General features: G+C 43.5%; 2 protein-coding genes across 2 annotated transcripts in view; one reads left to right on the plus strand and one right to left on the minus strand.

Moving 5' to 3' along the window:
- LOC120991121 overlaps positions 1-13,809 on the minus strand; it is a 496,450-nt gene that overhangs the window by 270,838 nt on the left and 211,803 nt on the right. The window lies entirely within an intron of this gene.
- LOC120991123 (zinc finger protein 850-like) overlaps positions 1-13,809 on the plus strand; it is a 465,109-nt gene that overhangs the window by 71,909 nt on the left and 379,391 nt on the right. The window contains exon 2 of the mRNA XM_040420014.1: positions 3,140-4,091. Coding sequence (XP_040275948.1) covers positions 3,140-4,091 — 952 coding nt within the window. The remainder of the gene's footprint in view (positions 1-3,139; positions 4,092-13,809) is intronic.

A 13,809-nucleotide genomic window follows, 5' to 3' on the forward strand; every position in this document is an offset into this window, starting at 1 on the left:
CGTTCTATTACAAATAAAATATTGACATTTGCCATCTCCACATCATTGCATTCAGTTTTTATTCACAATTAGTTTAGTGTCCCAACTTTTTTGGAATCCGGTTTGTACATTTTCCTGACTGTTTGTTTGTAGTTTTGGAGCAATCAGTTTTTAGGAGATAATGCCCTTTGTGGTGCTACAGGGGACGGAGCTCCTAGCACATGCTGCCTTCCATGGTGGCGCCGGAACCGGAAGTACTGCTGGGGCTTTTTATGTTCTTTCAAGAAATAAAAATAATTAAAGCTAAATAATAAATTACAAGTAAATGATTCCATTGACAAATACAACTCATGTCACAAAATACAAGTCATATAAAAATGTTACTTTTTCTGTAGTTTTGGTAGCAGTAGTGAAACATAAGTCCTCATACAGCCACAGACAAAAATACACTGCTCAAAAAAATAAAGGGAACACTTAAACAACACAATGTAACTCCAAGTCAATCACACTTCTGTGAAATCAAACTGTCCACTTAGGAAGCAACACTGAGTGACAATCAATTTCACATGCTGTTGTGCAAATGGGATAGACAACAGGTGGAAATTATAGGCAATTAGCAAGACACCCCCAATAAAGGAGTGGTTCTGCAGGTGGTAACCACAGACCACTTCTCAGTTCCTATGCTTCCTGGCTGATGTTTTGGTCACTTTTGAATGCTGGCGGTGCTTTCACTCTAGTGGTAGCATGAGACGTAGTCTACAACCCACACAAGTGGCTCAGGTAGTGCAGCTTATCCAGGATGGCACATCAATGCGAGCTGTGGCAAGAAGGTTTGCTGTGTCTGTCAGCGTAGTGTCAAGAGCATGGAGAACACCAAGATTGGCAAATTCGCCACTGGCGCCCTGTGCTCTTCACAGATGAAAGCAAGTTCACACTGAGCACATGTGACAGACGTGACAGAGTCTAGAGACGCAGTGGAGAACGTTCTGCTGCCTGCAACATCCTCCAGCATGACCGGTTTGGCATTGGGTCAGTAATGGTGTGGGGTGGCATTTCTTTGGAGGGCCGCACAGCCCTCCATGTGCTCGCCAGAGGTAGCCTGACTGCCATTAGGTACCGAGATGAGATCCTCAGACCCCTTGTGAGACCATATGCTAGTGCGGTTGGCCCTGGGTTCCTCCAAATGCAAGACAATGCTAGACCTCATGTGGCTGGAGTGTGTCAGCAGTTCCTGCAAGACTAAGGCATTGATGCTATGGACTGGCCCGCCCGTTCCCCAGACCTGAATCCAATTGAGCACATCTGGGACATCATGTCTCTCTCTATCCACCAACGTCACGTTGCACCACAGACTGTCCAGGAGTTGGCAGATGCTTTAGTCCAGGTCTGGGAGGAGATCCCTCAGGAGACCGTCCGCCACCTCATCAGGAGCATGCACAGGCGTTGTAGGGAGGTCATACAGGCACATGGAGGCCACACACACTACTGAGCCTCATTTTGACTTGTTTTAAGGACATTACATCAAAGTTGGATCAGCCTGTAGTGTGTTCTTCCACTTTAATTTTGAGTGTGACTCCAAATCCAGACCTCCATGGGTTAAAAAATTTGATTTCCATTTTTTTATTTTTGTGTGATTTTGTTGTCAGCACATTCAACTATGTAAAGAACAAAGTATTTCAGAAGAATATTCAATTAACTCAGATCTAGGATGTGTTATTTTTGTGTTCCCTTTATTTTTTTGAGCAGTGTATAAAAGTTTTAGGTCTTGGAATATAACAATGAAAAAAAAATTATGATTGTTAATTTAATGACAACTAGCTTAGTCATTAAGTGGTTAAAGATGTTTGGTTCTGTGTTTGGCTTCCTTTCGGTGCAATCCAGTCTCCATGATTATTAGGAAGCTCCGATGTCGCATGTGATTTTTGTACAGACCACAGACGTCTCAGTGATTATTACCTGCACTCACAGGACACTTCATTAGCTCCACCTTCTTAATTCTTGATAGGACCTTCATTCCCCTTAGAACATCTTGAATTCTTAGTCTAATTGACCCAACAAAGTGCAGGAAACCTTTATTATAGGTTCTGATTGATGACCTCACTCTGTCAATTCCACTGCATCCTGAAGAGGTCTATAAACCTGAGATCTGGTGTCTGTGCGGCCATTAGGCTTTATAGACCGAATTGTCATGTCCGTGATTTAAGACTCATGGTAAAGCTATTTTTCTAAATGTAGATGGTGGCCATGATCAGATTCTCAGATGATCAGATTCTTAGCCCTTTGAGGTCATAGTGATTTTCCATTTTAGCTTCTCATTCTGTACCTTCCCAGAATCCATCTGTTCCTTAAGTAACATGCTCCTTTCAGTGTACCTCCTCCCCCGCTGCTGCTGTCTCATACAAGCTTAGTCCAGGCTGCAGTAAAATAACAGCAGAAGGAATTAGGAGGTGTAATTACACACTGAACCTGCTGCTGGAGGAAGGAGGATCTCACACCAGAACCAGGGAAACTGCATCTTGTACTGAGCAGTGTGTGTTTTTCAGCAGCAGGTACACTAAAAGGACCATTAATGATGCTGACATAATCATTATCCAAGTCACGCCTCAAGACCTGTTTAAAAAGTCGGACATTAACTTATAGGATAGCTACCTTACATCTGGTGGCATTAGAGGCAGAGCTGGTTTATACGTTTATACCATATATCCAATTACAGCCTAATAGTAATGTTCTAGGTTTGTCCACTGAATAGTTTGAAAAATAATCACAAATTCTAATGTTTTTTTATGTTTTTTTTTTTTCACAGAGCATTCCAGTAAAAATATTAAGGGCAAAGCTGTATTATCGCTAAATTATAAAGAAGAAGCTGAAGATATCATGCAGCGCTCCTCAGGAGAAAACCTCATTACCTTTAGTGTACACCAAGGACTTCAAAGTACAGATCTATTATGTAATCCCCCTCATCATGAGGGACCTTCCCCTGACCAATTACAGATTCTGACCTGTATTTTTGGTAACAAAGGGGATAAAAAGTTTCAGGGTGGTAAACAGTTTATAGAAGAATCAAGACTTTCTACACACAGAAGAATTCACACAGCAGAGCAGCTATACTCCTGTTTAGAATGTGGGAAATGTTTTACAAAAACATCATATCTTATTCAACATAAGAGAATTCACACAGGAGAGAAACCATATTCGTGTTCAGAATGTGGTAAATGTTTTACAAATAAATCAAATCTTGTTAGACATAGGACTAGTCACACAGGAGAGAAGCCATATTCATGTTCAGAATGTGGGAAATGTTTTACACAAAAAACAGATCTTGATAGACATGAGAGAAGTCACACAGGAGAGAAGCCATATTCATGTTCAAAATGTGGGAAATGTTTTACAAAGAGACAATATCTTGTTACACATGAGAGAAGTCACACAGGAGAGAAGCCATATTCCTGTTCAGAATGTGGGAAATGTTTTACAAAAACATCATGTCTTATTCAACATAAGAGAATTCACACAGGAGAGAAACCATATTCATGTTCAGAATGTGGGAAATGTTTTACAGATAAATCAAATCTTGTTAGACATAGGACTAGTCACACAGGAGAGAAGCCATATTCATGTTCAGAATGTGGGAAATGTTTTACACAAAAAACAGATCTTGTTAGACATGAGAGAAGTCACACAGGAGAGAAGCCATATTCATGTTCAGAATGTGGGAAATGTTTTACAAAGAGATCATATCTTGTTACACATGAGAGAAGTCACACAGGAGAGAAACCATATTCATGTTCAGAATGTGGGAAATGTTTTACACAAAAATCTGATCTTGTTAGACATGATAGAAGTCACACAGGGGAGAAGCCATATTCCTGTTCAGAATGTGGGAAATGTTTTACACAAAAATCAGATCTTGTTAGACATGAGCGAAATCACACAGGAGAGAAGCCATACTCCTGTTTAGAATGTGGGAAATGTTTTACAAAAAAATCATATCTTGTTAAACATAATAGATGTCATACAGGAGAAAAGCCGTATTCGTGTTCAGAATGTGGGAAATGTTTTACAGTTAAATCATGTCTTGTTAGACATCAGAGAAGTCACACAGGGGAGAAGCCATTTTGATATTTTTTTTTAATGTTTTGTAAGAAGGAACAAAAATTCTTAAACTTAGCAGATCAAGAGAAACTATAATGTTTTTTAGATTTGGCAAATGCGATAAGAGCAAAATAGCATTTTAAATCCATCTTATTCACAGAAGTTAAGTTTTGGGCTGTATGGCAACAAGTATCACATGCTGCGAGTCTCAGAACAGTCTCAAAACGTGTCTGCAACTTGCTGTCATGCAGCTATTTTAGAGCTGAGATTTGGCAGTTGAAATACCTGCCAAACTGCACAAGTTGTAGTTGACCATGACTTGCATTGTGTTCTATCATGGAAAAGTCACATATGACCTGCAACCAAGAAGAATCCAAGTGTTGAAATTGATGTGACTGTCATGACATGTAGTGTGTCACATTGTGAACCCATTGACAGTCATTCTATGTAGTGTCATAATGCAACATATCATCTGATGTCACCGTGTATCTCCAGCTTAAAAGCCAATAAGAATATTTATGTTCTGGGTGGAATTATCCTGGATCAGCCAAACAACTACATTATATTTCTTGGAAGAGAAGAGCCTTGTTTACTTGCAGAGCAGTGAAGATGAACTGTCCCCATGAACCTTGCTTCTCATCACTGTATTCACACCTCCACCCACACTGCGGGAGAGTCCAGAGTGACATGGGGAGAAGTAACGACGCTCCATGTAATAGTTTTATAATGTATGTGGACATATTAATATTTCATTTTCATTTAAACAGTATTTACAGATAAAATAAAGTCTTATATTTGCTGCATGACAGCGTCACCATTGTCACTGACAGACATTGTCTTTTTGCTCATATTGTACTTTCTCCTAACGCTGTGACCTTCATTGCTCCTACAGACTAACCCTCCTGTGCAGAAAGAGTGATATTGGTGGCATGATGACTATATCACTGATTTATCTGACTGGGTGATCTGTGATAATTAACCCCATATGTATATTCCTGTGGTTTAATGGTAAGCCTATCTATATACTGGAGCTGAGTGATATATCGGTGGTGGGAATCGCTTGTGATGTCACATCTGTTAATTAACCCCTGAATAATGCCAACATGACTTCAGTGACCAAGTGATGCTCATATATGTGTTTCATATGTATCCTAACTCCATCTTTATTACCTTCAAAACATGAATTGAGGCAGATGCTGAATTCCGTAGGTACTGTATCCAGCTCACTTATACTGCCTCAGATGGATCTGGATAGATTGGAGGCTTGGGCAAAGACGTGGAAAATGAGGTTTACCACATTGTCCAGTGAATTCAGTTTAGAATACTAACCACCACAGTCGTGGCCAAAAAATTTGAGAATGACACAAATATTAGTTTTCACAAAGTTTGCTGCTAAACTGCTTTTAGATCTTTCTTTCAGTTGTTTCTGTGATGTAGTGAAATATAATTACACGCACTTCATACGTTTCAAAGGCTTTTATCGACAATTACATGACATTTATGCAAAGAGTCAGTATTTGCAGTGTTGGCCCTTCTTTTTCAGGACCTCTGCAATTCGACTGGGCATGCTCTCAATCAACTTCCGGGCCAATTCCTGACTGATAACAACCCATTCTTTCATAATCACTTCTTGGAGTTTGTCAGAATTAGTGGGTTTTTGTTTGTCCACCCGCTTCTTGAGGATTGACCACAAGTTCTCAATGGGATTAATATCTGGGGAGTTTCCAGGCCATGGACCCAAAATGTCAACGTTTTGGTCCCCGAGCCACTTAGTTATCACTTTTGCCTTATGACACGGTGCTCCATCGTGCTGGAAAATGCATTGTTCTTCACCAAACTATTGTTGGAAGAAGTTGCTGTTGGAGGGTGTTTTGGTACCATTCTTTATTCATGGCTGTGTTTTTGGGCAAAATTGTGAGTGAGCCCACTCCCGTGGATGAGAAGCAACCCCACACATGAATGGTCTCAGGATGCTTTACTGTTGGCATGACACAGGACTGATGGTAGCGCTCACCTTTTCTTCTCCGGACAAGGCTTTTTCCAGATGCCCCAAACAATCGGAAAGAGGCTTCATCGGAGAATATGACTTTGCCCCAGTCCTTAGCAGTCCGTTCACCATACTTTCTGCAGAAGATCAATCTGTCCCTGATGTTTTTTTTTGGAGAGAAGTGCTTCTTTGCTGCCCTTCTTGACACCAGGCCATCTTCCAAAAGTCTTCGCCTCACTGTGCGGGCAGTTGCGCTCACACCTGCCTGCTGCCATTCCTGAGCAAGCTCAGCACTGGTGGCACTCCGACCCTGCAGCTGAATCCTCTTTAGGAGACGATCCTGGCGCTTGCTGGACTTTCTTGGACGCCCTGAAACCTTCTTAACAAGAATTGAACCTCTTTCCTTGAAGTTCTTGATGATCCTATACATTGTTTATTGAGGTGCAATCTTAGTAGCCACAATATCCTTGCCTGTGAAGCCATTTTTATGCAACGCAATGATGGCTGCACGTGTTTCTTTGCAGGTCACCATGATTAACAATGGAAGAACAATGATTTCAAGCATCGCCCTCCTTTTAACATGTCAAGTCTGCCATTTTAACCCAATCAGCCTGACATAATGATCTCCAGCCTTGTGCTCGTCAACATTCTCACCTGAGTTAACAAGACGATTACTGAAATGATCTCAGCAGGTCCTTTAATGACAGCAATGAAATGCAGTGGAAAGTTTTTTTTTGAATTAAGTTAATTTTCATGGCAAAGAAGGACTATGCAATTCATCTGATCACTCTTCATAACATTCTGGAGTATATGCAAATTGCTATTATAAAAACTTAAGCAGCAACTTTTCCAATTTCCAATATTTATGTAATTTTCAAAACTTTTGGCCACGACTGTACATATAAGGCCGTCCACAATCTGTCCCCTTCTTATATCTCCCACCTGCTTTTCTGATACATCTCCACACGTAAAGACCAGCTCCAACAGTCCAAGGTGAAATTAACGTTTCTTGCGTCGTGTCATGGTGAGTTGGGACTCCTTAATAGTGATGAGCGGCAGGGGCAATATTGGAATTTACCATATTTTGCGAATATTTAGTAGAATATTCGTCATATATTCGCGAATTCGAGATTATTTTCTTGATCGTGAAAAATCGTCAATGTAATATTCGTGTACTGTGCTCGAATTACAGGCGTGGGTCACTATAGCTAAATTTTTCAAGCTGCTAGAAGTTTCCTGAGACTGAAGAAAATGGTTGGCATGGCAGAACATTACAATAGCTTTGTCCAAAAACAAAGGGTCGATTCCAGCTTCTGACGTATAAATAAATTTGTTCTTTATTCAGCTTTCAAAATTTAAGATCCAACATACATCACATGGAGAGACACAAAGTAATTGTGACGCATTTCGGGCTATGGTATTGAGCCCTTCATCAAGACAATACATAGTGCACTAAAAACTGATACTTATATACAACACAAATGGGTTCCTCCTCTTTCTCTAATTGAGTAGAGGTTACATCCCAAGCCCAGGTGTTCCTGGATTAGGTGGGAAGTCCAACCAAGAACACATGGGCGGGGAGGTAGCAATTCAATATTATGCATTTGAAATCACATACTGATGAACTACATATACTGCAAAGTTAGATCATATTTTCTGTTTAGACCCTTCGGTATGCAGGTTTCCAGAATAAACATCCAATATGTTTCTCTGCTCAAAAGCTTTTGTTTGCGATCACCTCCTCTAATTGGTGCAGAAACAACCTGTACAGAAAACGCAGAGATGTCGCCCTTGTGAACAGTGGCAAAATGCATTGTTGCCGCTGAAACATTCCGAGACATAAAATGAGGGACATCACTTAAATGCTTCCTAATGCGTACTTTTAAATCATTTGTGGTGCAGCCCACGTATTGTAGCCTGCATATTTTACATGTTATGACATATACTACGTGGTCTGTATTGCAGTTTATATATTGCTTCAGCATATGTTTTAGGGCTGCAACGATTAATCGATGTAATCGATAATAATCGATCACTGGATTTGTTGTCGACAAATCCAGTTATCGAATAATCGCCGATTCGTTGCTATGCGGGCGGGCGCTGGGCAGGCGGTTTACTTTAAGTCACTGCATCTTTATTTTACCTTACAATCGTGACGCTCCAGTAACAACTCTGCAGGCAGAGCGGAGGGCGGCGTAACGTCACTTACTCATGTGACGCGCCTGCTCCGCCTCCTTCATTCATAAAGTGGGTGGAGCAGGTGCGTCACGTGAGTAAGTGACGTTACGCCACCCTCCGCTCTGCCTGTTAGTTGTTACTGGAGCGTCACGACTGTAAGGTAAAATAAAGATGCAGTGAGTGATTAGTCTGCTGTGAGCAGCAGGGCCGGGGCTGTTATGGGTAGGGGGATCGGTCTATGGCACTGCTATGGGAGGGGGAAATCTGTCTATGGCATTGCTATGGGGAGGGGGGATCTGTGCACTGTTATGGGGAAAGGGATCTGTGCACTGTTATGGGGAAAGGGATCTGTGCACTGTTATGCCCATAACAGTGCACATATCCCCTTCCCCATAACAGTGCACATATCCCCTTTCCATAACAGTGCACATATCCCCCTCTCCATAACAGCGCCACCCACAGATCCCCCTCTCCATAACAGCGCCACCCACAGATCCCCCTCTCCATAACAGCGCCACCCACAGATCCCCCTCTCCATAACAGCGCCACCCACAGATCCTCCCCATAACAGTGCCATCCACAATTTGTTTTAATATGGCCTTTGAACATAATTTTTCAAGTAAAATCATATAAACCGCTTTGTTTTGTAATTTTGTCGTTTTTCCCGATTAATCGATTAATCGTAGAAATTAATCGGCAACTAATCGATTATTTAAATAATCGTTAGCTGCAGCCCTAATATGTTTTTTGTTATTGGCCATAGATATGACCTCTTTTGAGATAAACATATGTCGACAGCAAATACATTTTTTGCTACCACATTTGTAATTCCCATTGGTTTTAGACCAGGTGCATATTCTGGGAGTATTTTCCCTGAATAGACTCGGACTGATTTTTTGACCCACTGTGGGGGCTCTTTTCGCTACACATCTAATCCCTGTGGATGCTATGTTTCTCCATTCCTCATTAAAGTTTAGAACCGGAAGATGTTTCCGTATAATTTTACATATCTTGAAATAGTCTCTACTATAATTGGTAGTAAAAGTAATAGGTTCATCTTTATTCAGAACATTTTCTTTCCTGTTTTTTGTTTTATTTTTGTTTTTACTTCTGTATTTATTCCCTTTCTTTATATTTTCGTTCTCATTCTTATTTTCATTGTTATTATTTCCTTTGGAAAAAATGAGGTCTCTCTGTCTTTTGATCTAGCAAAATGTATACCTCTATTTATACTGGTTTGGGTGTATCCTCTCATTCTGAGTCTAGCTGCAATATTTTGAACTTCTTTTTCAAATAGTTCCTTAGTGGAGCAGTTTCTTTTTGCCCTTATCATTTCTCCCTTAGGGATGTTTTTGAGAACGTGTGGTGGATGACAGGAGGAGGCAGAGAGAATAGTATTACCAGCTGTGGGCTTTCTGTGGGTATATGTGACCACCTTATTATTGCCCTTACTGACGCCCTGGCTGCCATAGTCAGCTCCCTGCTGCTGTGTGTACTATGCATAGGGCAGCAGGGAGAGTGTGAAGTCCTATTCACCCTGATAGAGATCTATTAGGGTGAATAGGACAAGGGATCCAGGATCTAGCCCCTAAGGGGGAAATAGTTATTAAATAAAAAAAAACACCAAAATATTAAATATAAATATTTAATCTTAGATATATAATGGCATCTCTTCGTTTAAGGCTACTTTCACACTTGCGTTTTTCCGTCACAGGGGCTCTATACCGGAAAAGAACTGATCAGTTTTATCCCCATGCATTCTGAATGGAGAGTAATCCGTTCAGTTTGCATCAGGATGTCTTCAGTTCAGTCGTTTTGACTGATCAGGCAAAAGAGAAAACCGCAGCATGCTACGGTTTTCTCTCCGGCGAAAAAAAACTGAAGACTTGCCTGAACGCCGGATCCGGCATTTTTTCCCATAGGAATGAATTAGCGCCGGATCCGGCATTCAGAATACCGGAATGCCGGATCCGTCGTTCCGGCATGCGCATGCGCAGATCGGTAAAAATGTGAAAAAATGTACAAGACGGATCCGTCGGTCCGCATGACAAGCGGAGAGACGGATCCGTCCTTGCAATGCATTTGTGAGACGGATCTGCACCCGGATCCGTCTCACAAATGCTTTCAGTCAGCGGCGGATCCGGCGGGCAGTTCCGACGACGGAACTGCCCGCCGGATCACACGGCCGCAAGTGTGAAAGTACCCTTACAACAGATTTGTGTAGGCATTTTATTAATTTTTTTTAAAATGAAAATGCACAAAATATTGGTATAAATTATCGGCTATCGGCTTGAAAGTTCACAGGTTATCGGCTCTAAAAAAATCAATATCGGTCGATCCCTAGTCCCGGGTGTCAGACCCCCACCAATCAGATACTGATGACCTATCCACAGTCATATGTGACTGATATCAGCCGCTCCTCTTATAACGCTCCAGCACTGATATAACCTCCAGAGACATTACATCACATGTGACTGATATCAGCCGCTCCTCTTATAACGCTCTAGTACTGATATACCGTATTTTTCACCCTATAAGACGCAACTAGGTTTTTGGGGAGGAAAATAAGAAAAAAAATATTTTTAAACAAAAGGTGTGCTTTTGGTGGGTTTGGAACTAATGGTGGTCTGTGGATAGCACTATTACTGGGGATCTGTGAAGGACACTGTTATGGGGGGGATCTGGGGATGGCACTGTTATGGGGGATCTGTGGATGACGCACTGTTATGGGGGATCTGTGGATGACGCACTGTTAGGCCTCATGCACACGACCGTTGTTTTATTCCGTGTCCGTTGTTCCGTTTTTCGTGATTTTCTGCGGACCCATTGACTTTCAATGGGTTTGTTGAAAACTCAGCTAATGCACCGTTTGTCATCCGCGTCCGTGATTCGTGGTTCCAGTCCGTCAAAAAAATATAAACTGTCCTATTTTTTCCACGGAAAACGGTTTGCGGACCCATTCAAGTCAATGGGACCGTGAAAAAACGCGGAGGCACACAAGATTGTCATCCGCGTCCACGTCCGTTTTTTTCCTATCATTTGCATGGCAAACTTGACTTCGATTTTTTTTTTTTACTTTCCTTCATGTCTGGTGATCCTCCAAAAATAAAGGAAGACACACGGAAACGGATCATGGAACAACATAACCCCATTTTGCGGAACGGAACACAACAACGGTCGTGTGCATGAGGCCTTATGGAGGGGGATCTGTGGATGGCACTGTTATGGAGGGGGATCTGTGGATGGCACTGTTATGGAGGGGGATCTGTGGATGGCACTGTTATGGAGGGGGATCTGTGGATGGCACTGTTATGTAGGGGGATCTGTGGATGGCACTGTTATGGAGGGGGATCTGTGGATGACACTGTTATATATGTGCCATCACAGACCCCCCACCCCTTAACAGTGCCATCCACAGATGTCTCCCATAAAACTGTCATCCACAGATCCCCCCCCCACCGCTCCAGTGCTGCAGTATACAAATATAAAATGTCTCATTCAATTAAAAGTGATTAAACATGCCCCCTCACTCCTAATATTACCGTACACCCTAACAGCTTCTGTACAACGCAGGCAGGCAGGCCGGGTGGCCAGCGCGTCACTCACTGACGTCACGTGCCTGCGCCGCCTGCTTGATTCATAAAGTAGGCGGCGCAGGCACGTGACATCAGGGAGTTATGCTAATATTAAAAGTGGGGAGGGGGGGGCATGTTTAATCACTTTTAATTGAATGAGACATTTTATATTTGAATATTGCAGCACTGGAGCGGCGGGGCCGGAGTACAGTGACTGCACCGGCCCCGCCGCAATTGCCGGCCCCCAGCTCCTCCTCCCAGTCCCTCCCCGCTCTCGCATACATCGCAACCTTCGATGTAAAAATGTCAGCATTCACCCTATAAGCGGGGGGGGGGGGGAGTGTGTCTTATGGGGCGAAAAATACGGTAACCTCGAGACATTACATGATATGTGACTGATATCAGCCGCTCCTCTTATATCGCTCCAGTAATGATATAACCTCCAGAGCAGGGGCGTACATACAGGGGTCGCAGTTGCGACTGGGTCCGACACTCCAGGGGGCCCGGCCGCCTGTGGACCCCTGGCCCCGCCCTGCAGTAGTGCTGTACCTGCCTGTATATGGGCTGTTTCACACGAGCGAGTCGATTGCGGGAATCACGCTCAGTGTACGAGTGTGATCCTCCGCTCTGGATTGCAGGAGCGCACGGCATTATCATGATTTATAATGCTATGTGTCTCTGCATGGCCTTTTTTCCACAGAATCATAGCGACATAAGGCTGTCAGTATGATTCTGTGGAAAAAAGGCCATGCAGAGACACATAGCATTATAAATCATGATAATGCCGTGCGCTCCTGCAATCCAGAGCGGAGGATCACACTCGCACACTGAGCGTGATTCCCGCAATGGACTCGCTCGTGTGAAACAGCCTTAACCCGGGCGGCCCACCCGGGGCCCGCCGCCCAGTGTTGCGTTTCTGCGCTGCAGTGCCAGGCCAGGCCAGCCCTACCCTCCTTGAGTGAGAGTCTCCTCCCCCTGATTCTCCTCCCCGTGCGGGTGCGGCATGCCTAGTCATTTCCTGTTGGGCGGCCGCACCGGACATGACGTTTCCCTAGGCTGCGGAGGTGCACAACAATGCCGAGACGCAGCAGGGAGAAGGCGCCGGAAAAGCTTTCGGGAGAGCGTGAAGAAGCCGGTGCCGGTTCGGAAGTGAAGATAAGATTTGTAAAATAAAATAAAAAAAGTCTTCAGAATTGCTCAGCACATTTATGGTCAGTGAGTTCCGAGTAGACTCAGAGTAGGGTCTGATGGGGGCTGGCTTTATAACTAGCGTATAACGGATCTGTTCTGGACGGATACAAGCATTTGCATTATAGGTGCGGATCCGTCTGTGCAGATACCAGACGGATCTGCACCTAACGCAGGTGTGAAAGTAGCCTAAGGCTACTTTCACACTTGCGTTCAGAGCGGATCCGTCTGCTGTCTGCACAGACGGATCCGCTCCTATAATGCAGACGTTTGGATCTGTTCAGAACGGATTCGTCTGCATTATAGTTCAGAAAAAATTCTAAGTGTGAAAGTTGTTCAGACGGATCCGTCCAGACTTTACATTGAAAGTCAATGGGGGACGGATCCGTTTGAAATTGCACCATATTGTGTCAACTTCAAACGGATCCGTCCCCATTGACTTACATTGTAAGTCTGGACGGATCCGTTTGTCTCCGCACGGCCAGGCGGACACCCGAATGCTGCAAGCTGCGTTCAGATGTCCGCCTGCTGAGCGGAATGGAGGCCAAGCGGAGCCAGACTGAGGCATTCTGAGCGGATCCGCATCCACTCAGAATGCATTGGGGCTGTACGGATCAGTTGTGAGACCCTTCAAACGGAGCTCACAAGCGGAGTCCCAAACGCAAGTGTGAAAGTAGCCTGACTCTGCTGCTGGTGGAGGGAGGTTGGGGGGGTGGGGCGTCGACGGGGAGGGGGGCCCCATGGTTCAGTTTTGCACTGGGGCCCCATGGATTGTGTGTACGCCACTGCTCCAGAGACATTACATATTAT

This window comes from Bufo bufo, chromosome 2, assembly GCF_905171765.1.
Source record: "Bufo bufo chromosome 2, aBufBuf1.1, whole genome shotgun sequence".
Lineage (NCBI taxonomy): Eukaryota > Metazoa > Chordata > Amphibia > Anura > Bufonidae > Bufo > Bufo bufo.